Genomic DNA, 26,572 nt, shown 5'->3' with positions numbered 1-26,572 from the left:
CCCACAGGCTGTAGTTTTAATCCCATGAAGTTTATGTGAGCAGTGTGTGGCCAGCATCCTTGAATATGGTCCAGGTGCATTAGCTGTGGGAGGTGCTGTGTGGCTTGAAATGCAAAGGATAGTTTAAATTGACTTCTTTCTTGATGTCTGCTACTCAGATGTATCCTTCTGTTGTGCCCTCTTCTCTGTTTCTTAATTTTCCCTTCTTCTGCTCTGTGCTGTCTGTGTTAACTTCTAGTATGGAGGAGGAAAATGAGTTGCTTTGCTGGTCATGTTTTCCATCCACCTTTCTCTGCTCTTTTGCGGCTTTCCATTCAAGAATGCCAGCACTGAGACAGTGATTAACTGATTGACTGGACTTTGTACAGTTTTGCCAGTGAATTGGTCTGGATATCAGCTTTGTTCAAGTCAATAGGTGATCCCTGATCATTCTAGTTCTTATAACTGGGTGCCCAGCTGGGTATGATATTTGTGTGCACCTCTCAGTCTCTCAGGATGGACCATATTAGGTTTTTGTTTAGTTGGGTGTTCATACAGCTTCACAATCTTCCCTGAAATGACTGACCCGTGCCTCCTGTCCCATGCACAGGACAGAATATTGCATGGGCATGGCCCATGTTGGCCCAGGCCATGCAGTTCCGAACCAGCAGGCAGGCAGAGCCCAGCTCTGTTTGACAGCTCACAAAATTCATCAGTAGCCAGGAGGCTCCGGAGAGCGTAGGAGGCTGACCGCTGTTACGCAACTATCCTGTTTTGTTTTGATTCTCTGCTGTCCAGGGCTGGAGAACTTGGAAGTGGATGCTGGCAGAAGCGAAGCCTTCTCACAAGACTCTTGCTCTGTGCTTGGAGAAGTGAAGTCACGTTGTGAAGTCTAAATCCGTAGTGGAATTTGATGATGTTGGTTTAAAGGGTCCAAGAACCATGGCAGAAGTAGGTTTTAAAAATAAAAATGTAAGGTGTTGACTAGTCAAGGACTGTGGAGATACTAGTGGAGTCTTTTCAGCAGGTGCTTTCAATTTCTATTTGGATGTTTGTCTGTCTTCTTCTGTTTCAAAGCAGTAGTATTTTACTGGTGGAATTTTGCCCAAAAGTGTTCAGAAATTACCATTTGAAGGCTGGTAGAAGGGATTTCAGAGGCAGAGGACTTTACAGCGTGACCAAGCAGGGGCTGAAGAACTGGCAGCAGTGTAGCCTTGCTGTTTCTTTTCAAGACTGGTTTCTGAATAGGTGGCAGCCACTCTGGAAAATCCAAGTACAGTTCCTTGTGAAAATGAGGAGCAGGCTTGGGATGAGGTTGGGAGCAGAATACCCAGCCTCCCTTCAAAAAACTGCATTTTTCACTCTCAACTTGTCATGAAGTTTCCCAAAACTGTATCTCTTCTGTGCTGCAGAAAGTCCTCGGTGGGCAGCAGTGGTATGAAATGATCAGTGTTTGCTCCAGTTTACTCTGTGTTGCATTTTGTAGTACATTCTGCTGATGATTCTCACTCTTTTATTAGCTTTCTATAGCATTCAAAGGAATAAACTGTAAATGTCATATGGCTCCTGAACTACACTTAAACAGCTACACATGGGTTCAAGATGAGAAATTACATTTCCAATCCAGACTTTCCCAGAATAGGAATGTGGGTTGTGTTCTGTCTAGCGTTTTGTTTTGAATAGGAGACTTTTGGTTAATGTCAGTCTTGCAGGAGAGGAAAACTCTCAGATGTCACAAGATCCCAACTGATCTTTGTAGAGAGACTACAGCCAAAGACACTGGAGTGTTGGGTTTCTGCTGAATTTGAGTGACTTCTTAATCATGTGGTGGCAGCATCAGGGTTTCCTGGCAAAAAAAAAAAAAAAAAAAAGATCGTAAGCAAAAACTGATGTGTCCTAATAGTAATTTGCAAAAACAAACAACATTTCCTAAGGTGGATGCAACAATTGGAAAGTTAACTTGTGGCTGTCCTTCAGCTTTCAACCTCCAAACCCCTACTGAAACCAGTGACTTTTCACTGGTATTTTGGAGGTGCAACCATCTTCCTCCCCATCAGCTTCTTCTCCCTTCTGCTTTTTTGCAGGGTTTCTACTATTTTAGCCCATAGTGATCCATTTTGAATATCATCATGAATTTGATGCCTTTCTGTGGAATATGACCAATCGTTTGTGGCCTCAGTCGCCAAGGCTGACTGAACAGCCTGCTGGCTGTTTGGGTGGGGGCAGTACATGTGCACACACAGAGACTGGGGCTCTCTGTAGTGAAGGGAAGTAGCCCCTTCTCCCTGAAGCTGAATGATCTGGAGTGTGATCCCTCAAGGACAGCTCACTGTGAAGTGGCTTCTTTTACTGTGGCACATATCCAAGCCACTGTGGAAGATCCAGGCATTTCTGCAGCTGGCTTTGGCATGCCAAGAGTGAAATTTTTTCAGTACAGAAGGTTCATCTTCATCCCTCTCCTCTTTGAAGATTGCAAAATTAAAAAACAAAAAAACCCCAAACCAGCAAAACAACCCAAAACCAAACCTGTCAGTGCAGATAGGTATCATTGCTGGTTCCTTTACTGTAACTGGGATATGTGGTATTCTGAAAAGAAAATAGTCTTTCTCCCCCACCCATTCTGTATGATACCTCTCTATCCCTTCAAAAACCCCAATGTTTGGCATAATGGCTTCTGGCTGAAATTTCCCTTGTAGGACAAGCTGGGCTCAAGTTATTCTTGCACAATGCCCTTTTCAAAATTCTCCAAAAAAGTGGAGTAGCTGTGTGCTAGCAAGCCTCCTCACAGCTGCAGCTCCAAACCTGAGGAGCAGATGGGCAGCTGGATGGTGTGCTGGCAGCAGGTACTGCTCGAGCAGCAGCCTCCTGTCTCCAGCCTTGCAGGGGCTGTGGTTATGCTCTTGGACTGCACAGCCAAAGAAAAATTAAGATCCTGATGGAAAACTTCTTGGAAGACTGAAACTACTCCTGCGCATCTGTCCTCCCTTGGAAAAGGTATTACGTGCTGAAGTTATGAAATGCTGTTGGAGGGTGAAGTGCTCTCTGCTCGCCAAAGATCCAGGAGTGTCTAAAGTGACTGTACTTGGGACAGCAGTGAATTGCAGGGTTCAGGGAGCCAAGTACCATCTTCTCCAGCTGAGCAGAGAACACAGGAGCAGGACTTTGCCAAAGACAGTAAGTTGATACCTACTGGCCAGGAGTTGATATCACTGGCCAACCTCATCTAATTTCATATTAATGTGAAAAACAAAGATTTATTCACATTCAGTGTGCCTGGTCTCACAGAATGAAAGTGACACATAAAGACATCTAATTTAGTGTACAGCTCTCTGTAGTCCAAGTTTCTGTGCACTTCAAATTAATTTATTATTGTAGATGGTATGTACCCATTTGGAATCCCCCTCTGTTAATATTTAAAATTTGACTGTATTGTTAAAGCACTGAGAACGTCAAGGCTTTTGGGGAGGATTTTTGTACTGACTAGCCTAGCTTTGATGTACTTGCCAAACATCTGTGTGCTTTCTATATATTTTCCTCTTGCCTTCAGAAAAAGGATGGCTGCGTTTATTTGTGGATGAAATACTTTGCTAGGAATGGCTGTAAATCTGAAGAGTTGAAAATTGTCAAGTGAGCTTATAGACAATAGTAACCGAGAATAAGGAATTAAACCTGGTATGCAGTCTGGAAAAACTAAAATTCTTCAGAATCTTTTTTTTTTCCCTCCTGCTGGCATGGGGAGGTCTAAAAATTGAAAATCCAGCAAAGGTTCTGATTTGGAAACTTGAAACCCCTGCAAAGTGTGAACATTCTGACAAGAGCAGCACAGGGAGGACTGGAAGGTGCTGGAGTCAGGCTGTGCTGCATGGACAAGAGCTCCCTGCTGGCAGAGATATCTTGTTTTCTTCTTAAATCTTCTGGTGCCCCATCAAATTACTTCTGATTTACATGAGCAGTGATGTAACTTGTATTTACTAATGTTAAACTGAACATTCATTGTATACAGTTGAAAGTTTTACTGCTAAATCCATGAAAAAGCTATGGTGTATAAACTCAAAGGCCTGTTACATTTCATTCAGGTTTGACCATTAAACTTTGACTCTGTTAATTTTCCTGCCTTCTTCATGGGCCAGTATAAAGTGACTAAAGAAAGTTCTGTTATTTCAAGAATGGATAATAAGGGAACTCCATATTGTATATATTTTTATTTTTCTTTAGCTGACACCATCACTATAATAGCAATTTATAATATTTCTGTTCCCTTAAAAAAGAACCCCAACAACACATTTTAAAAGAAATTGAAAACCACCAAAAAAACACAAACCCTTGAGAAATGGGCTATTTGCAGCCCTGTGTCTCTGGAGAACAGACCCTCTGTGTCTGGTTACTGTGTCTGGAGTGGCAACAGCTTGATTCCAGATGCACAACAGGACTGAAGTACTGCACTTTGAGGTGGGAACTGGACTTGCACATAAAGTTTTATCTGTTGATCTGAGTAGACTCCTCAGGACGCTGTGACACTGATGACCAAGGACTGTTTTTGCTTGCAGCTGGCTTTCTGTAAATCCAGCCTCTTACTGAGCATTTCATTGTGATTCAGAGTAAGGATGCTTTTGGCATGTTTTCTACACTGGGATTCAGATAATCTGAGTGAGAATATCAACGGTTCAGGGCTGTTTCACAAGTCTCATTCCCAGGGATCTCCATCTGCCATCCTGGGGAGCTGCTGGAAGTGCTGTATCAAGTGCTCCAGAGAGGAGCGTCACTGGTGCCTGCAGCGGTGCTCAAAGAGCATCAGCTCAGCCAAGGAATGTGCCCTTAACATGGCCAGGGTGCCCCAGATGTATTTCATGTATTGGTACAAAGAAGAGCTGTCTAATCTGCTGTGAGTCTCTCCAGCCACGCGTGTGTTTGGCTTGGACACCATCATTCCTGCTCTCGGAGCCGGAGTGTGTGTTGGCAGCAGGGAATCGTCGTCGCAGAGTAATTTCAGGCACAGAGGAGTCAAACCAAAGTTCATTTTGTTCCTTTTCTTCAAGCTTAACAGCTTGCTTGAGCAAGCAGGGGGTGCATCAGCTGCTTTTCTTTTTAATCAATACCTCATCTCTTTTGCAAGAAGTCCTTTGCAATATCTGAATGAAATGCCATGCTCCTGAGACTTCTGGTGCTGGCTAAAGATAGACAGGGATTTCATTTGCTTTGATTCATCTCATTTTAAATGCTACAGCTACAGGCACAGAAACAATGATCTGAGGTCACACTTTGCTCACACTAATGCATATTTATTTTTGTTTTAAAAATAGATACAGGAAAATCACTGGTCTGCCCTAATGATGCTTCTCAGAAGCTAAAGGCCAGAAATATTGTGAAGACCTAATGCAGCACTTAACTGTGCAGCAGAGAGACATAAACCTTAAGGTGTACTAGCAGTGCTTGAAGGAAGGACTGTGAGGCTCCTTTATGCTTGACTTCTGTTGCTGCTTGTTGACTTCACAACTGAATAGAATTACCAATGTTTCATCAAAGATACAGTGGCTTTAAGGAGTAGGTAAGAAATCCCTTGAACTTCAACCTGAAACCATTCCATGACCCTAGCCTAATGTTTAGTCTGGGTAGGTAAGATATATTTTAAATTTCTTTGGGCCAGAAGTGCCTTTTGTAATTTCTGACTCAGTCAAAAATGCTTCATCTTGCTTTTTCTTTCTTACATACCATGCAATACCTGTGCCCTTTGCACATTCTCATTGAATTTGGAGAGAAAGCAAATGCAATGCTGTTACCTTGCTGTTTTGAAGCCTGTGGAGCTAATTTCTAGGACCTCATCTGGAGAAGCTGATCTTCTTTGCTGGTTCTGGCTCAGAATTTGAAAACTGAGCTGCTTATAAATAAGCATAGGCTCATCCAAAGGCCAGAGACATAGTTGGAAGGGAAAAGGGAGGGAGAGTGGAAGTGACAGTACAAAGCTGTGATGAGTTAAAAGCCTGATGGCACCATGATGAAGATGCAAGTGGCTCCTCACAGATGCAGGCTTTATCTCTTAAAGATGTTGCTCACTCCTTGGCTCTGCTCCTCAGTTGAGCGAAGTGCTTAACCCTGCAGTTGACTAGAGCATGCAGCTTGGGGCATTTCACTGTTTTCATGCACTACAGCCTACTCAGACAATCCAGGTCAAAAAAATTTTCCTGATTTTATAAAAAGTAAACTGCTAGCAGAACTTATTTGGAATTGTAAAACTAGAGTTGGAAATTGCATGAATGATGACAAACTCCATTCATTTTGTGGTTGTGAGAACCAGCTCTGGACAGAAGACAGGTTAGAAACAAAGAGACAAGCTCTGCTTGAAGACAGATTCAACTTTCATTGACTCCTTCATTGTAAGGACATGCTCTGATGATGGAGAGGCAAAAAGTGAAGCTGAAGTGGCAGCAAAAAGTTAGAAAAAGTATCACTGATTAGACAAGAGGTTGAATCTTTACACCTTCCTATCACTAAATTTTCTACAAGTATCTTGGAAAGCAGGTTAGATGCCTGTAGGGTAATTCCTGAGATATTGATGGACAGTGCTTGTGTTTCTGAAATAGCCTCTCTATGTAACTTCAGCTGCAGAAAAAAAACGTGTTCCTCAGATTGGCTAGTGTTGGTGAGCCAGGTGATGTGGAATTGATGGTCTGGGAGATGCAAGAGGACAGACCAGATGTTGAATCTCCTTTGAGTTTTCATTTTCCTTCAGCTTATGTGTGGACTAGCAAGTAGATGTATATCTTAGCATTGAGGTGGTGTATGCTGGTAGGTGGCCGACAAATTTAACCACTTGTATAACAGAGAATTAAATTTTAATGTTAGGACTATGTAAAGCTTGACTTCCAAATTTTGGTAAAACAGTTCCTGTTGTTGTTTGGCATCTGGATTAACCTGATTATTAGCAGGGCAGTTGGAAGGCTGCATGTGTTGGTACTGGGCAGCCCCACTCACTGACTTGGATTAACAATCAACAGCAAACAGCTCAGCCAGAGAAAGCATGATCTCCATGAAAAGGGCTTGTGAGCACAGGAGAGCTGTGCTATAACTTAACATGGGAGGGAGGAGCATCAGGAGGATGTTGAACCTTCAGGTGGTGTCAGTTGCTAGCCAGAATATTGAGCAATAAATTCATGTGTCGTGTTAGGAATCTGTGCATAAATGGAAGTGATCACTGTCCTTTCCAAAAATATGTGGTCTTGGCCTTCTGCAAGCTGCATGGCACAGTGTATTGCTGAGCTGCACTCTGAGAATTTCAGGGGGGGGGGTGTGTGTCAAACAGCCCAAGCAAACAAAGGATTGGGGTAGACATCCCTGAAATGCGGTGGGGAAACCTCTTCCCCAACAGGGATTTAATGGCCACAAGAGTCTGCACTTTTCTTCTCCCCAGGTTGGGTTCTTTCTACTCTGTAATCCTTGCCCACATGTGCAGGGAGGGAAGCATGCCAAGGAAACTTCAATTCATTACTCATCCTAAAGTGTGCTAGAAATCTCCTTGGTCTTGCTGGAGGTACAGTGTTGCATGTACTTTGTTAACATTGCAGTGAACTCCAGCTCCCTTTCCAAATGCACTCATAATCGCTAAACGGGATGTTTTGGAATAAACTTTCAGACCATACAAGCTTTTGTGAAAGCATAGCATTCCAACAGTGTAATTAGTATGTCAGCTAACAGACCTATCCAAAGACTTATTTGCTATCCAGTCTATTTTACAATGCAAGAGCCATGCTTCTGTGATCTGTTTGTTTTTTATGGCAGTGCCTAAGGCCCAGCTGAGATCAGGGTCCTGTTGTGCTAGACATTTAGGCCCCGTCTCCAGAGAATGGAAGTCTACATAGGGAACAGACAAAGGAAACGCTGTTCAGATCTGGGTGGTGGAGGAGGGGAAGGGAAGTAACTAAGACTTGGAAACTGGGGAGGGAAAAACTCCTCCCACGTAAAGAATTGGTCTGGTTCTCAGCTCTCTTATGGAGAGCTCCCCAAAGCTGGGCCAGCTCCCCAGCTGCAGGGCCATCCTGTCTCTCAGTTTGCAGTGAAATTTGCAGCCTCTGTGCTCCATCACTGACCTTTTTAAAGCAAGAAAGGGAAATCAATGTGCTTTGAGAGAAGGGGAAAGAATATTTTTTTTTAATCCCCAAAACGACCACTAAAAAAAGCAATCAATCTGCCAAGAGTGAGATCCTGAAAAGTGCGAGATTGCAAAATGCCTGAATTGAAGGTTTTCTGTTGAAGGTTTTCAGAGCAATTGGGGAATAGCGGGAGATACATCAAAGTATAGCACTTGCAGCAGGCTCTGGCCAGGTGTAGTTACAGGCAGTCCAGCATTTCCTCTTTTGGTAGCCTTGTGCTGGGGAGAGGGAAGGGTTTAATCTAGCATTCACTCATAGGGTAAGCTTAAGCGACTCCCTGTTGAAAAGATAAACACTGTGCCTCTATATCATCTGTCTAGCAGGTTTAGGTAATCCCTTACTGTGCTGCTTATTTAGTTTAAATGGTGCTGTATTGTGTAATGCATGTGTGTTTGTAACGGAGGGTCTGCAAATCTCAGCTTTTTGCCCAAGGACAGCATTACTCTTGCCCTTGTTTCATGGTTGATTTATTCCTAATGGGAAGGAATAAGCCTCACAATGATCTATTTGTCTTTTCTCAGCTCCGTGAAAAGTATGGAGATTGACAGTTCTTCTGTATCTCACGTCATTAATTTGCCTTGCTAACCTTTATTTAGCATCAAAAGATCAACTTCCCTGATTGTTGCCAGCAAATCTGTGCTTAGTGCCTGCTCTGGCTTTGTTTAAGCTTCAGGAGACAGAAAGGAGAGTCAGAAAATGAAAATATTTATGTACTGGGACTTTGACTTATTGTGCACTTAACTGTACCTTCCTGGAGGCAGACCAGCATCTGAAGCTGCCTCAGCGTGGCCGTTTTCCATCAGAAAGGTGTTAATAGAAACATCGCTGTTGATGTTCCCATAGTGCAAGACTAACTCAGTGAGGTGTTTCTGGTTTCTTGGGACACTGATTCTCTGCTCTGAGTCTAGCCTGCCTTTCCAGTCTGCAAGGAGCATCCAAAGCCTAAACGTCAGTCTTTAAAGTCAAGATCCAAGGTGAGGCAACCAAGGAAGCTGCAGGGAAGTCAGTGCTTACTGCCATGTGGTGGAAAAAGAACTCCTGCAAAGGTGCTTGAGCCAAGTGTGTACTCTGTATCCAGAGGCTAAGCCAGAATGAGTAGAAATGAATGCTTAGTTACTTGGCTGTATGGAGAGTATTTTCTGCAATATAGGAGTGGTTTTGAGCTGGGGGGAAGCTGTTTTACCTGAGCTTTTTGCCTCAGTAACTTTCCTATATTTACCTTCTCTGCTATGCCACTGATGCAGCTTTTTGTTAGAGCTGACAAACACAGATACCCCAGTTACTCCTGCTTGTTTTTTTAAAGTCTGCATGGATGATCTCAGTTACCCCTTCCTTAAAAATCAATACCTCTTTCTGTTTCACCTGCACAGGCTCTACTCATTGTTTGGGACTTCATGATGAATGAAGATAAAAGGCAAATCTTTTTCTCCTTTCTTTTTTTTTTTTTCCAGTTTTTTATAATCTGCTCCAAATGGGAGTAGTTCAGCTTCGCACTGAACAAAATATAGTAACAAGTCTAAGTTTCTAAATTTTAGAGAAACCTGGAAAAACCCTTCAGAAAATAGTGCACTGGGTATGTAATCTCTTCTGGGGTGTGTCAGTGATACTCTTGCCCATGTATGTCCCTGTTGAGCACAATGTAGGTTATGAATTGGCAGCGCACTAACGCACTGGCTGCTCTTGTTGCCAGCTATTCATCACTCTGGTGCTCATTTCCGAAGCTGTCATTTCCTGCAGCCATGTGCAGGCAGCTCTTTGAGGCTCAGCTCCCGGGGTCACTGCAGAAGCACGGCGTGAATGGAGCTCGGGAGAAAGGCAGTGAAGCGGTGTCAGAGAGAGAGAGCAGAGCGTTGGCCGTGGCTTACATCAGTGTTTGTGATAACACAGCATCTGGGCTACCATCTCGCCAGATCTAGCTAATAAATAGAGCTGGACAGAAGTTGGATTTGGACAGCAGAGCTTCAAGGAACAGCCAGGACATGGAAATGGTCATTTGTGAGATGGTTGTCTGAGTGCTGCACAGCAGTGCTGCAGCAAACCGAGGTGTCCCTGCTCCTTTAGCAGGAGTATTGTGGTTCAGAAGGATCCCACAAAAGCTATTTGTAAAAGCCAGCATTAATCTAGTGACTCAGCTGTGCTTCAGACTGAACTAATATCACTGTTTGATTGCTTTATCCTCAGATTTCTGCTGGATATTCTGTAGCCTTTGTTCATTGCTTCACGTTATTGTGTAGCATTGCTCTTTTCTGTCCTGACATAATCAAAGTGTGCCTCAGAGGCAGCCAATGTGCTTTTAAATTAAATGTAGAATTCCTGTATGATCTTGACTCTAACATCTGCAGTGCTGTTTTGTACTCTGCTAGGTTTTGTTTCTAGTTCTCAGACTCTTTATTCTGATTCTGTGTGATTATGAGGAATTCCCAGTAAGCAACTGACACCACACTCTCTACAGACTTCAGAATAAGAAATTTAAACAAGAGCAACTTTTGTCAACCTGTATGGGAAGTAAATATTGGCCATTCTTTGCTGCCTGTGAAGGCTATTTCCTATCAGCTGGGGTTAGGGGTCTGTAACTTTTTAAACCACTAGGAAGTAATTTGTAATCTTTGGACAAGATTACTATGAGGCCTGTTTGAAAGCTTATTCATGTTTTCCTAAAGAAAGCTTGGACACAAAATGTGTTTTCTTTAAGATTAAGTCCTGTGAATGTAAAGGAAATTACTTGTGAGCTTGATGGTTGCACCCCGTTGGCTGACCACAGAAAATACAACCCCACAACTGGTCGTGACTAATAGAGTCTCCCTTGGCTTCCAGTGCCCTGTGGGGTGGAAAGCCATCTGTTTGCATGCCTGTACTGGAATCTCATGTTCATGGCTCTGGAAAATTTGCTGCAGGCACTGACTATGCTGGCGTAGCCTTTCTGAAGGCAGTGGATTATTTTTCTGCCATAGGTTGGGTTTGCCCACCAAATTTCTGTATATTTTTCCCTCTCTGCTAGAGTCCTCTTCTCTCTCCACCTCAACCAAACCCACTTTGTTGGGAGTTTTTCTAAATTACTGATTTATGTAAACATGGTGACAACAATATCAATTTGGCAGGTACATTAAAGCCTCATGTCTATAGATTTCAACCTTTAAATGATGGGCCGCTGGAGAGGAGATGGGGGGAGAGGCTTTAAGGAGGGTGGCAGATGTATGTTTTGCTTAACTTTCCTGCTTGAGCAGCATCTTGTAACAATAGCAATACAAAAGAAAATATAGGACAGAAGTCTTTTTGGAGGAGAAAATTAATGGTTCAGGGCTGTAATTGAACATGGAGGAAGGAAGGTATGCCAGGAACTTCCCATGATCAGGAAGGTTGTACTGAAGATGTTAGCAGCAGACAGTATTCTCACTGCTCAACTTCTGGGACCAGCTGAAGTAAACAAAACTTTAGGGAAAGGGAAAGAAGAAAGAAAGAGACCTTCCAGTACCACTTGTTGCCCCTAGAGACTTAATGCAGACCTTTTTGTACTGGCTATTCCATCTGTGTGATCTCCACAATCTCACCTTGCCTTATGGTTACTGAAATCACAAAGACTTCATCTTTGAAGGATCAATGTAAATCTGCCACTTCCTAAGAGAAAAGAATTCAAGAGAAGGTGAAAAATAGATGTATAGAATGACCAGAACTTGAGGTCAGACAGGAAATGTGGTATCCAAATGGATCAGATGGGAAAAAAAAGGAAGATCTGTGATCAGTAACCAGGTATTTTCTGTAATGACTGAGTTGGTACTGTGGGTTGGACATACACAGATGCGTTGGACTATGTGGAATGCAGTTGACATTGCACAGACAGTTTCACCATTCGGTGTTCATGAAAGAAAAGCAGGAAGGAAAAGATTATTTAAAATTTATTTTTAGAAGGCATTAGGATGTTTGAGCCTTGGAGAGCATTTCTTTTTCCAGCTTCTTGGGTGCTGACTCACCTGTAGAACTGGCTGACTTGATTGCTGTATGGATCCCCCTAAAATGAGGGGTCTGGGGATGCTGGCCAACCCCCTGGGAATGTTGGTGTGTGTGTTTTGGAATTGGACATGAGCAGGCTTAACAAATTATGCTTTCATCTTCTCCTTTCTTGGGGAGACCAGAGTACTTCACAGTTTAAGAGAAGCTGGTGATGTGGAATGTGGTGGGACTTGATCTCAGATTTACAGGCAATGTCAAAGACTTTTCCATATCTGTTAATGTAGGTAGTGTGTTGATTCCCTTGCTTTAAGAACACAATGTGTAATTTGTACTGGATTATGTGATGGCTTTGTGGATGTACGTGCCAATTCTAGAAAACGTGTTTGGCAGATTCCTTTGTTCCAGCTGTGTCAATACACAAATCTGAGGCCATTTTTTAAACAGGGAGGGGAAGCCCTTGGGTAACAATTGGGCCCTAGCAAATAGCTGCAGATATAGCACTTGGAGTCCATAGCTATCAGCTTATATTATCAGAACACAAAGATAAACTGTGTGCTGTACTTGAACAACTCCCTATACACATAGACACAAGAAGTGTGTGTCACTCTAATGAGAGATAAATATATAAGTATTTTGCCAAATGTGCACCTCTGGAAGGCTTGTTGACTACTAGCTTATAAGATTTGAATAAATACAGTACTGTGGTATTTCCTAGTTGTCTAATACTCGGAATATCCATCGTCTCTGCTAGTGATGTAACTCATAAACTATTAGAGCTGAGTTGTATATTATCCAGTTTTCTCTTTTCCCATGAACTTTTCCCATGTTCTGATCACTTCTGTTTTTTCCAAAAGTACTAGGAAACACAATTCCAATCCCAACAGAAGACAAGGATAATATGTGTTTGAGAGCAGAGGTCAGGGTGTGAATTTCCACATAGATGCATGTGTGTTTATGCATATAATGTGATGTGAAACCAACCCAAGCAAGCTAGATATTTCAGCCAGAATCTGTGATGCACTTTGGGACTCTGTATCAAATACTTATGTACACACTTAGTCAGCTGGTTTGGGCCCAGGAAGAACCTGTGTGGCACCATTAACTAGCACGTTAATTCACATGCAGTGGGCTCTCCACACCAGCCAGCCCTGCAGCCATAGGAGCTGCAGCAATGGGATTTGCCAGCAGCACAGCTGAGAAGTCTCTGTCTACAAATGGCACAAGATTAGCAGTAGAAGTGTAGGAAGAAGACAGGCTGGAAGGATTAGGACGGCAAATCCAGCTGGTTATCTTAATAACCAGTCACTGCAGGAAGAGTATGTTACAGCGCCCAAACTCTGGGATTCACTTCTGTTTTCGTTGCGCTTAGTAACACCTGAAGCAGTGCAAGGGCTACAGTTCCCTATGCTGCTGCTGAGCCCTAAGGATTTGTAGTTACTATCAAATACTGGTGGAGAAAGCAAACTGTAGTCTCAGCTCTTGGCCTTTTGTTCCAACTTCTAGCTCCGTAAGGCAGAGTGCTGTCCTGTTAATAGCCAAAAATGATATCAACAATTTTCAGCCTTCCAGAAGTCTCCACCTCCCCCTGCTCCTCATCTTCTCCCTCTCCTCAGGAAGCTCTCAAGTGTTGTTTCAATCAACAAATTAAGCAAAAACTGCTGCAGCCTGTACTCTGATGAGAACATAACTCAGCTTTCAGACCCTCCCTACGGAGGGAAAGAAGAGTGTTTCCAAGGCAGTCCATGTGTGCATTGGGTTGTCAGGGTTCCAGAGTGATACTCTTAAGGTCAGGTTTCTATTACATTTTTGTAGGGACACTGGTACATTTTTAGTCGAACACAAGGCACGGGAGTGTGCAGCCTCTCATCTGCCTTCAATGTGTACTTTCTTCACTGAATATTAAAACTATTTCTCAGTTTTAAATATTGATGGTAGCTTGCTGGGCAGACTGTGGCTGTGTGGCCACTGTTGAAAAGGCGTGTGGTTTCTAAGGTATATCCTTCAGATGCTGGGGTTATTTGTACCAGGAGCAAAATGTTTGCTTATTACCTTTTAAATCTTAATTGTCTTCTTTAAACAAGAAGTGCTCTTTAAAAAATAAAAAGGCAGAGTTTCTGTGTTTGTATTTCTTATTTCATTTTTTTAACACTGTGGTAGAAGACCATATAGAATCTCCGAATTCCCATGCCAGGCTACCAGGAAAGGAGGGACAGGTGTGAGCCTTATTTCACTCTTCTCTTACATGGAAAAAAAAAAGCCAACAGCTCTGCCCTATCACGGTACTGTGGGCTCTTGGGGTATTTCAGCAGCAAATTAAAAAACCTCTTGGTGTTGAGCAGTAACTTGGGGTGCTGAATTTTATTCCTGAGTTCCTAAAGCAGGATTTAGCACCTAGAGTGCAAACACAGTAGTTGCAAGGCAACAGCCTTCACTCCTGAATGTTAGAGCAATCAGGCACAGACACTTGGGGTGGCAACAGTTCCTGTTGGATGTAGGGTTTCCCATGTGAACCACACTCCCAGCATGTAGCTCTAGGACATGAACTGGCTGGAAGGATCATAATATGTGGTTGATTTGAAATCCTAATCTATGGTCCATTAATATGTGGTACATAAAAGGCTATGAAGCTGTGCTGTGGATCTTAAGTGTGTTTGAGCAGGATGTCTTCTACAAATACCTTTCTTCCTGGGTCATGTCTTTGGGCCCCACTTTCATCTCTAAAATAAGACAAACATTGCTCCATGGTTGAGTGGTGGCTGCAGTGAAGACTGCAGTGCACACAGGCTGGGAAACATCATGTGTTTTGAGGTGAAAGCTGCCTTTAATATTTCACCAGCTTTAAAAATTCATCCTAAGATGACAGCCTTAGTCTGCCTTGCACTGAGTCATTCACAGACTTCTGTACCCTCAGCTGCAGTCAGCCCTGTGCTGAGAAGAAGCACAGAGAAGAAAGGCCTCTTGCATGTATCTCCATATTTCAAAGAAAGATGCCGCTTCTGTGAATTGTAAGAATAAAATTCTCAGCAATTGAAGACTGGCCTTCATATGAATTCAGTGGTTTCAACCTTGTGCCTTTTCCAAGTGTGTGGGACTGAAAAAGCCTTTTACAGAGAGCAGAGCCAGCATGGACAATGCTAGTGTCTAACAGCACACAGACACGGAGCGAGTGTGAGAATAAGCTTACTGCAGAAAATCCCTCTTGTAAAAGCTACTTCTGGTGCCTTTATACATCTGCTTCTGCATATTCATCCGAGGTCTGTCGGAGGCAATTACTGAGACTGCCCTATGTGTATCAAATATATATGTATTGTGTGGCAAGAGCTTTGGAGGGGTGGAAAAAGCAAGTGCCTTCAGCTGTGCAGCAGCACCCTTGTCTTAGCTGTTTTTAATGAAGTAGATCATATCTTTGAAGGGAAGTAATCAGCTGTTGGCATGAAAAGGTCTGTGTGGCTGGTCTGGAAGTGACCTAATTGCACCTAGTACTGCTTTGTAGGACAATTTATGTTGTTGTATCAAAAAAAACCTTGAGAGAGAGTTCCAAGGCAGAAGAACTTTAAAACGAACAGCTCTCTGAAGCCCATAGACCATGTGTCAAACGTACCAGACTGCTGCTTGAGTGGACTTTTTTCAAGACTCTTGAGAGGTGGAGTGTTACTTAAGTATTTGTTTAGAAGAATGTGTAGTCTACTCATGCTGGAGGAATAGCCATGCCCTTTTACAGTGGTGCTTTCAGTCCTGTTTACTTTAGTTAAGCTCATAAAATGACAGTCAAAGTCTACAGAGAAATTAATGGTTGAGGAGAGAATTGGAAACCAAAGTTTAGCATGATCCTGCAATTTTTTGTATTCAAAGTGTTTTGTAGCATCCTATGATCAGACAGGCTTCAATGGGAATAGCTTGTTCTCCTGTTGATGTGTGTATGGATGGGTAAGGATGCATGCAAACATGAGCAAAACTGGCATAAAATATTCTCTTTTAACTATGCTCCACTAGTTTCCCATGATGCATGTTGTGGCTAACATTTGTTTAATTGTTTTGCTTTTCCAAAAGCCTTTCTGGAAGAGGACTGGGAATGCAATTATGAGCAAGAACGTGATTTTTTAAAGTCCAAGTATTTTTGTCATTTAGTCATTCTCCAGTGTGACCAATCCATTTTGCAATCACCATCTTGCCATGTGCATTATATGCCTGTCAAGTGGAACTGGCTGTTTCTTGGTAACTTGTGAAATGCCTGGGTGTTATCTGAGCCTAGGTGGACTCTAAATGAGGAGATATCTCGGCTGTTGCAGCCTAGGGATGCCAACCAAAGCAGCAACATATGTAGGGACAAAATTACACTCCTACCTTAAAAATTTCTGTTCTTGGGTTAGTCTTAAGGCAATTGAGAGTAATGCAGCAAAGCTCAAGTTGAACTTGGTCTGGACACAGTGGCTGCAGCTCCTTTTGTGTCTCTGTAAAGCTCAAACTCCCTTTAAATCCTCATCAGAGATGAGGGCTTGGGAGTCTCGGTCTAGACATCCATGCCACATCAGTGTTAGAGTTGTTTTGGTGTCTGAAAGTCAGGGGCACCTGTAAGGGTTAACTCAAGCTATAAAACACTGCCTAATTTTTACAGATGGTGTGAGTGCAAGAGTGAACCTCAGTCTGGCTTGGCAGTGCACAGAGATAACTTTACATAATTCCCTGCAGATGTTGCTGCAGAATGGTTTTAATAATGAATTGTGAAGTCAAGCTAAACTCCAGCATAGAGGGAGAACTCAAAATAAATGCAGTGTTTTGTTCTGTGTTTCAAAAGCCCGTTTTCTGTGATGCTCTGGGTTGGGAAAGATGGCAGGGGACGGGACAAGGGATTCTTTGCAAAAAGTTTGGGCTATAATGGTGCAAAAGAAGACCATTCTGTCTAACTTGTCTGCAAACCATGAATACCCGTGAATCTGAGAGTGAGAGGGGAAGAGGTGGTGGTACCAAATGGCAGCTGCCCTAATGCTTCTAGTGAGGGGATGGTGCAGAGCAAGTACTTCGTGATCAGGCCGGCAGAGTTCTGCAGTTGGTGGCTGTCAGGCACAGGCTGTGTTGAGGAGCTTGTCTGCACTGCAGCCATCTTCTGCTAGGAGTCAATTATTGCCGTAATTTGCTTTCTGTAGGGTTATGGCTTGGATGTGCCATAATGATTTTGTAATTATAATCCCCATTATCATAAGGGATGTGCTGCCTCAACAGTGGTTGCTTGGCCACTCTGAGACTTTGCACATCTTGCTTGTGAGCACCCGTTTGTGATTTCTCTGCTGCGAGGGGGTGTTGCTGGAAGCTTCTCAGTCTTCTCAGTTGTTGAGTCTGTTTAAGCAAAACACACATTTTTCTACTGGCATGCTATTTCAATGGGCTATATTAAAGCCTTTCTTCTGTCCTTCTGAGAAGCAAGCTTGAAACTGGGGAGGAGAATTTCAGAGTGGGGAGCTGGTTTTCCCTGAGCTGGGACAAACGCTGTGATTTCTCAGTAGCTGTGGAGGTTTCTCATTTATACTTTACCCTTGTGCAGAGTTTGTAAAGGAAATCTTTAGGAAGAAATTATAACTTTATGAGTTCTGTGGTGATTAGGAGTTTTAACCTGAGTCATGTTTAGATGGATGGAGGCTCAGCTACACTAGGGCCCCAAGCAAAAGATCTAAACTCGGCTCTGAGGCTAGTGAGCCAAATCAGAGGAGCTGTATTGTGAAATAGGCTAGCACGGGGTTGGTGTCAAGGAAGTGCCACCCAGCCCTGCAAAGATGGTTTTACCATGGTTTGAATTTGGCCCAAATGTACATTTTTAAGTGCAAGCAAGTCCTTTTTGCGCTTGTGTTTTATTTCTTTGAGGAAGAGTTTAGGTAAACTATTCCAGTTTAATTAATATCAGCTGGAAGCCAGCTTCTCACATTTTGTGCCTAATTATAAGTGTATGTTAAACTATGTTTGCTACCCTTGTTGATACGTTACTGGTGAAATCAGGAACAACCATGAAGATGTGTTTTTGAAACGGTCTGGCAGATCCTGCATGTTCGCTGCTGTGGGCTTCGTGGCAGGAGAATCCACCTCCTGCTGAGGGAGGATAACTAAATTTAAACTTTCCAACCATGAGCCTTGTGAAGCAAAGTTTCCAAACCTCTGCTGGGCCAGAAGATGGAAATCTGTGTCTGAATTTGGAGAGTAAATAAATAGAGCTGCCTAGGAGCTGCCCAGGGGCATGTGAGTGGCTGCTGCTTGGGGTACATTGTCTCCCAGCTACATGCCCTAGGGAGGAAGGCAAGGGTTTGTAGCTACTGTTCCCTGGTAAAATCTTCCGTGACAGGATTTGGAATGAACTTGGGTGACTTTCAGCATGAACACTTGAGCATTGTTTCAGCAGGGTGGTTTTTCTCTTACAGACAGTTGCATGTGGCGTGACAGCAGAGCCCAGACCTTCCTTTCCCCCTCGCTGGGCTGGGCTGTGGGATCCCAGCTGTGGCAGGGATGTGTGGAGACCTCACACCTCACTAATATTGGTGCCTATCTCTTTACAGCCCAGGCTGGCACCTTTCCTCTTCACACGCAGGCTTCCGTGACATTTGCTGTGTTTATGACAGTCATCAAAGTGTAAACTGTTCTGAGGTGCATGTACAGAAATGGCTGTGTTCCCAACTCCCTTTGGGCAAGCTGGAAGGGTGGTAATGGACAACAGTTTAAATGGTCCTGACAAAGCAGCTTATGTTTTCTGGGGAAACTGGGGTGTCACAGACAACAAGAGAAGTGGTTTGCTTACCTGTTAGATTTTTATTTTCCTGTTGTCTTAACCCAGACCTTATCTGAATGGAGGAGAATCTAGTTGTGCTTTTATCTGAGAGAAGCAAGTTCTTGGGTGAGTGAGTCTATGTCAAAGTCATTGGAGGATTCAATAAATCCATGTAATCAAGCAAGAAAAGAGGCAAGGATAGTTACAGTTGGAATGCATTTAATCTGAAACTGGCATGCATATAATTTTATTCATATGTCCACAGATATGACCTAGAGGTTATATCCATATATATTGCTGAATACTTAACATTTTTGTAGATACTGGTTGAAACTTGGATGTTCAGGTGGGAAGACAAATAACTGGTGCTTATGGCCTGAAGTCAGATTTCAGTTGGCTTTTCTGTCTTTATTTCTATTCTGTGCAGTACTTTCCAGCTTCCCAGGGTCTTGAATTCAGGTCATGTTTGTTAAACACCAGCTGTGGTTACAAGTGCTCTAGAAGCACTTTTATATCCTGTTCTGAAGTCTGTGCTCTTCTGTGAATGTCTTTGCTGTTTCCCTCATTTGCCTTTTGTAATCCTTCATATTAGGATTTGGGCAGCGTTTGTGCTGTTTAATAGTGTGCACATGTACATATTTACACGTACAAAGTGTTTTGATACTGAAGATGTGCTTATAGCAAGACCAGCTAGAGAATTTCAGTCAAAGTTATCATGGATGGACTTTGAATTTCTTAAAATAAATTGATATTTGTTTCCCTGCACCCTTTTTCCATGGTATGATAGCATCCTTTCTTGTTCTAGAAAGCTGCAGAATACCTCAAACATGCACCAAAGCTGCTGACTCTGTGATCTTCTCTGTAGCATTCTACTATTCTTGTTTCTCTAAATGTTGACTGAGAAACTTTTTTTGCTTCTTTTTGTAGGTTGGTGGTTTGTGAGCACAGCAGAGGAGCAGGGATGGGTCCCTGCTACATACCTGGAATCCCAAAATGGAACCAGAGATGATTCTGACATCAACACATCTAAATTTGGGGAAGGTATGGGAAGTTTTTTTTTACCAAGAGAAAAATGGTATACACTTGCATTATGCTTTTTTCCCCCAAGTGAGACCTTCTAATTGGAAGATGCATGATAGAGCCACAGGCCATTGGAAGGAGTGAGATTTAACTTTAATGGTTGCTTCTCATTAATTTCCTTTAAATTAAACTTTGAAAATAGTTTCACTGCTGTTTGCTATGATCTCTGGTTGTGTGGAAAGGTAATTTTATTTGGTGTGGTCTCATTCTGTTAAAAGTGAGATGCCATTTGTCATGTAAATGTATTTGGCCACGCTGCTTTCTTCTTTTTTTTTTTTTTAAACTAAAGATGCCTAATTTAGGTTCCAGAAATGGACTAGTTCAGCATTGCATGTTTCTCAGTTCCATTATGAAAGACTAACCACATCCTAATGGGCTTCTCATGTAGCAACTGTGTACAAAGGACACTTTCATTATGATTTGCTCCATTCTAGTGAATCTGTTGCTAAATCTAGGTCCTCTTGACATGACACTTATGTAAAATGTATGTGGAAACTCAGCTGACCTTTCCTTAGCACAGGCAGGAGGCTTAGAGATGTGTTGGGGTGACCATCTGCCCATTAACACAGCACTCAGGCAGAACCAGACTTAGTGCTGGGCTCCAAGGGTGACATCTGCGGCTTATTGAAATCTTGGTCTCTGTAAGTCATTTTTCCCTGCTCAAGTCTACCCATATCCTGGTTTAGAGACACACTGGCTGTAGACTGGTCAGTCAGGAACCAGTCTGGTATGATGCAACCTCTCAGTGGATGCAAAAGCAGTGAGTAAAGCTTCCCTGTTATTAAAGAACAAAACTTTACTACTCTGGTCTGCAAGGACTGAAGAATGCCTTGTCTGTTGGTCTGTAGCTTCCTCCCTTCTCCTGACTCTTAAATATGGTGTGTTCTTGACAGTCTTATAGCTTAAACTGCTTTCATTTCTTGCTCTCCTCCTCTTTCATGTTGCCCTCTGGAGTGTACTCTGCACAGGGATGCTGCCACCCAGCAGTCTGTTCTGGGTAATGAAAAATCTATCAAATATTCCTTATCTCCTCCTTCTCGGTCCCTTTTAATCCATTACGCTGCTCTCTTCAGCTATGGTCAGCAGTCCTGCTCCCTGCCTTACTCCAAATCCAGATATGCTGAAACCTGAGACTGCCCTTGCCTTTCTGCTCAGTTCCATCTCAGTGACAGATGTAATTGCATAACCTCTGCAGCTGCTTTTATGTTCCCCAGATTTTTCTTGCTTGCTTTTTAGTAACTTTGGTTTATGTTATTAGCCATCTAAGCTGACACTTCCTACATTCTTTGTTTCTTCCCCTCCAGTTTTTCTTTACTTAGGCTGGTTTTCTCCATATAATTACTTCATAGCAGAATAATTACTTGGATTCACTGTCTTTAGAAAGGTGTATCAAAGTGACTGTACTTAGAAAACTTGCCAGCTCTCTCTAGGTAGACAGCAGAAAGGGGCTCTGATGTAACTGAGAAGGAAGGCACTTCTAGTGGATTAAGTGCCTTAGCCCCACAATTTGGAGCTTACACAAGTTTCAGGGTGACTCCAACAGACATTGACTCCTGCAGCTGCGCAATCTCTGCTCCCCCAACTTGGAAAGCACAGAAACACTGATGTAGGGAGCTTTGTGTATCAGCCCCCTGTCCTTCCCCATTTGAACAGGCCTGGAACAAGTCCACAAGCCTGGCAAACCTTGAAGTCTGCTCTGCTGTGGCAGGTCCAGTAAAGATAGCAGGGTGCTGAACACATCTTGCTAATAATCCTGCCTCTACTAATATAGCAGTAATATTTTCATGTGTCCCTTCAAGTAGTCTGTTCCCTGAAAAAGACAGAAGTGTTTCCTCCCTGCACCTGAGCTTGCACAACATTTTTGTCTGGATGAAGGCAGACTGTTTACCCAGGCCTGTGTTTAGACCAACACATCTTGCAAGGCTTGGAAAACAATCAGAAAGCAATCTAAAGAAACACTCAACAGCTACAGGAGCTGATAAAGATGTTAAAATAATCTCTGGAAAGGTGTGGAGGCTTGTTAATGAGCAACCTTTCTAGTGACTGTGGCTTGACCAACCAAGTCCAGGTCTGGGCAAAATGACAAAATTCAGTATTTTTAGGAGAAAATCCTGGTTTATACAGAAGCATCAAAGCATCATTGTGGCATAAAAGAGCTGTCACTGGGGATGGCTGTATGTTGTGAGGACACAGTGCGGTGGATCTGTGTGACCCGCTGTTTTCAAGGGGTGTTCCTGAATGGCTAAATCCTCCAAACTCCCAGTGTGAGAAGGAGCAAGGTGACTGCTCTGTATTGACACCTTAAGGTGGTTTTGACCTCTTCTACACCTCTCCATCCTGCAAACCTTTACATTCAGCATTTCATTTCCTCCTTTCTTGTCTAGGAACCTCCTAACACAGGCAGCCTTATTGCAACTTAACTTCTCTCTCTGCTATAATCTCTGTGTCTAGCAAGTGTGTCCTGTGTTGTCTCCCTGTATAGCATGTGTGTAACTGGCAGTCTAAAGTCCTGTTGATTTTGGGAAAGTCACCAGGTTAAATCTGCTCATCTTTTGTCCCTCCATGGGCTTCCAAGAGGATCACTGATTTCCGTGAGCCAAAACCACAATTATCTGAAATCCTGAGGTTTGGCTCATCTGAAAATTCATGGTTGATTTTTGACCAACATGGAATCAAAGGGGAAGTACAGAGTACCAGAGACTAGATAATGCACCTGTTCAACACCATTCACCACACCTCCGCTTAGGGTGGTGTGGAAAGTTTTGGACCTTACAGAAAAGTAGGAATTGAGGGGATTGGGCTAGATGTAAAAGTCTGATCTAAGTTCCTGACAGATATAAAGGACAAAAAGTCAAAAGCCACTCTTGGGTGAAGTTTGTTTTTTTTTTTTTTTCTTGTCCCGCTAATGATTTCCCAGTCAAATAATTTTGCTGGGCCTGATTGCCAACAGAGCAGTTCTAGAAGACAACAGTGCCTACTCCAGTATAAGGATATAATCCCTAAATAAGTGCACATAAACAGAATTGAATTATTATTAATGATGTGATATCAAAGTTTATGAACACCTTCCCAGCACCACTGGTAAAATGATTGTGTTTTCACTTCAGCTATCACTCCCTTGCAATAAGTTGCATTGCTTTGCAGCAGCACCTAGCACCCTTGCAGTAGTTGCCAAATTGGGATGGAAGCCCTTGAATGGAAAACTTCTTGTCTGTGTTTCTGTGTCAGTCTAATGGTTCCAGTGTCTTTCACACCTGTACAGGCAAAAGAAGAATCTGAGTAGAGATCTAAGTATGTGCTCCAGAAAATAAGTGGTGTCCTCTGTGCACAGCTGTTCTCACGGTGCCATTTCCATAAGTGTCTTGTCTTTGTTTATACTTTAAGCATAAGTTATTGTTTGAGTATGTAACTAACACTCAGTCCTGGCTTGTTAGCTTCTTGAGCCTGCTGAATAATTGCAAGATTAGTTTTTTCCTTATCTCATAATCTGTATATTAGAAGTTTTGATCATGAGAACCAGCTATGGCAATGAATGCAAGTCATGTCTTGCTAGCACATCAGACACTTTTCACTTGGGTTCAGTTCCTGAGTGCTGCTGTTATGAGGGAGCTTACATCAGAGTTTGTGGGCTTCGTTATAGTGTGATAATTTTTCTTAGAGTCCTGTTGGGTTTGATGTCATGTGCAATGGACTGAATTCCTCAAAGATCATGCAGCTGAATTAGGAGATACAACAGCAATGATGATGTGTCCTGCCACTGCACTCTCCTTGAACAAGTTGTGCACCTTGTTCTGGAGTGTGTATATGTTTTTGATTTTTTTAAATTATAATTACTGCTTTTTAAGAAATACCAGTAGCAAGAGTGGCAGTTTGTGACAGTTCTGGATGGCTCACATTGCTCAAGCTCAAGAAGTTAACTTGTTCCATTGTACTGTATAAACTAAAACGAAACATCTGCATCCCACCTAACCCATTCCCACTAACAAGACCAGTGCTTGTAAATACCATGTTTTGTTTTTATTCCTCACCCTCCCATCACTTTTTTCTCTTCTTTTTTTTTTCCCCTTTGTTTTGTTTCCATCCATGTTCCAAACTAGTTTCTAAGCGACGCAAGGCTCACCTGAGGCGCCTGGACCGGCGATGGACGCTGGGCGGGATAGTCAACAGGCAGCAGAGTCGAGGTGAATTCACAGCTTTCTCTGGCACCAGCCACTCAGGGGCCACCAAAAGCCACACTGCAGCTTCAGCTGCTGTGTGTCGGGACCTGCATCTTTGGCGCTTTGGTAGTGAGAGGCCAAAGCTCCAGAATTCAGATGTGGATTTTGTACATGACAGCTTGAGGGTGGCTCGGAGCCAGGATTGGGCACCCCAGGAGCTGGAGGCTGGTAATCAAGGGTAGCTCTGCAGTCTGACTTCGTGCTGGTGGGGAAGCTCACATCTGTTGTGTTTTAACTTGGGCATATTTGTGCTCAGTCTTTCCTGCCTCAGTAAGGACAAGTGATTCTTTCAGGGCTGTTAAAATGAGTTGAATGCCAAAAAGCCGTGGTTGGAGATGTGCACACTGGAAAAGTGTGTAGTGTGGAAAGATGAAAATCATTCCAGTTGCAGTCCCCTCTCTTCCTTGCAAGCATTGCTTGGTACTAAAGAGAGACTTGAGAACTTTTGGGAGTTTTTAGCATCATTCCTAGGTATTTAAAATGCCACCAGTAGCAGCATTTTAGTTGGTTTGATTTGTTCTGTGTTCTTTCAGCTTTTGCTGGTCTAACAGTGAGTGTGGCAGGATAGGGGGAACACCTTGTGTTTGGGTGAAGTCTGAAGAGCCCTACAAGCAAAGTATTTCTTAAGAGCAGGTGAATCATCTTTCCCAGACCAAAGGTATCCCTATCTATTTCCTGCTCCACTTGGAAAATCATCCAGATGTGTTCATTGCCCGTTGGAAAGGAAAGGTGGGACAAAGCACCATTTGCACTTCTGTAACTTTCAGACAACCTTACTGAGGGAATGGATCCAAATGTAAGCGCAAGAGATTATTCCCAGTTAATGGAAAGGTGCCCTTTCCTATTAAGGAATGTATTTTTAAAGTGGCAAATTTACATCCTGGATTTGATGATGATACCGTGTGCAGACTCCTGTCTCAGGCTCACCCAGCTTTTCAGTGACCCTTTAACTTTGTTTCAAAATATTATTGAGGAAACAAAAGCACTAAGAGCTGTGTTCTACCTGCCATAGCTTGACCCTGCAGAACCTGAAACTTACTTCAGAAGACAAGGTCTTGCTTCTCAGCCACCAAATGCACTCTGAAGGCACCAAAAAATCCTCATAAGCACACATGCTGTCTTGAGGGAAAAAAAGTGTGTTTATCTCTGTGCCCCAGCTGTTTGTGAGCTACTGACTTTGCTTTGTCAAACTCTGCTAGATGCTTCCTGGCAATTTAACTGGGAGAATTTATGTGAATCAGTTTTCTAAACAATTTATTTACTGGTGAAAACAAATGCATTCTTTCATATTCATACAATATTGCAAACAAAGCTCCATAAAATATTAAGACTGCATAACCAGTCCATTAGCAGTCAGCTGGTAAGACTCAAGGACCTAAGATGCTTTCCCAGGTTTTCCCTCTTGCATTCTGATGCCCACCATCTGTGTGCATCTTGTCCAGACCTGCCCTCTGACCAGTGTCGGTGTCCTCCCTGGCAGTCTCCCCCAGTACAGGCTCCCCTAATCTCTTCTATTTTTGCCTTTTTCTTACTTCATTACAGTTTCTTCCCTATTAGGCCCAAGTAGGGCTTGGGTTTTGAGGGTGTTGGGGAATATGTGCTGTATCTCAAACTGAATCTTGGCACTTTTACTTGGCACAGACTTCAGCAATCTGATTTTGTCCAAGGTTTGGGGCACCCCCTGTGACTGAGCTGCTTCTATAAGGTCTCTCCAATGTACTTCAGCCACAGCTAGCCAGGCTGGCTAAAAATAAGCTGTTTATTGTCATCAGAAATGATGGGTTAGGGAATCCTTACAAGAGCAGGCTTATTGGAAATAAAGAAAGTGGCTTGAATAAATGGGCACAAATTGGAGACAGTGGCTTCATGATCTGGCAGAGCTGCAGCCTGTACAGACATCTACGCCTTCCAAACTGCAGTTGTTGGAAGTATGAGTCTCTCTGGGTGTCCAGCCTGCTGTTCTCTAACAGAACACAGTTTATATGAGGTCAGGAGAGATTTTCTCCCATCTTCCCCTCCCATCCCAGCCCAGAAGACTTCTAACAAGGCCAAATTTGGGTGAATTTGCACTGAAATGACAGAATGCATGAAGTGTACATTTGCACTCCCCTGCCAATCTTCAAGTCCTTGCTCCAAAGCACAGAAGAACTCAAGTTGTTCAAACGGGGTTGCCAGAATTGTTCAACCCAAGCAGAACAGCTTCCCCTTCCCCACTTGGCCTCTTCCTTGGAAACAAACTCAATTAAACATTTTGGCTGAAATTCTTCCCATCCAGCAATATTCTGCTTGAAATAGTCCTTGCTGCTGGAAGGGCTATCTCCAGGAGTTCACTGGAGTTTAAAAGCAAGCTGTAAAGGATGCCTCCCTTTGTATTTATGCTTGGGTACCACTAATAAGCATTTTTATCAGTTAGGCCTGTGATAGAATCACTTTAAGGCCAGGATCAAAGGAATTAA

General features: G+C 42.9%; 1 protein-coding gene across 11 annotated transcripts in view; it reads left to right on the top strand.

Annotated features, from left to right (window-relative positions):
- The window catches only part of SH3PXD2A (SH3 and PX domains 2A), a 248,561-nt gene that overhangs the window by 190,759 nt on the left and 31,230 nt on the right, over positions 1 to 26,572 (top strand). For 10 of the 11 annotated variants that reach the window (XM_038141673.1, XM_038141672.1, XM_038141671.1 and 7 more), the window contains 2 exons: positions 19,747 to 19,860; positions 23,997 to 24,080. In XM_038141673.1, the coding sequence (XP_037997601.1) occupies positions 19,747 to 19,860; positions 23,997 to 24,080 (198 nt within the window). The remainder of the gene's footprint in view (positions 1 to 19,746; positions 19,861 to 23,996; positions 24,081 to 26,572) is intronic. The other variant, XM_038141674.1, reaches the window with a different exon arrangement.

This window comes from Motacilla alba, chromosome 6 (assembly GCF_015832195.1).
Source record: "Motacilla alba alba isolate MOTALB_02 chromosome 6, Motacilla_alba_V1.0_pri, whole genome shotgun sequence".
In the NCBI taxonomy this organism is placed as follows: Eukaryota; Metazoa; Chordata; class Aves; order Passeriformes; family Motacillidae; genus Motacilla; species Motacilla alba.
This window is presented reverse-complemented; position numbering and strand designations above follow the sequence as displayed.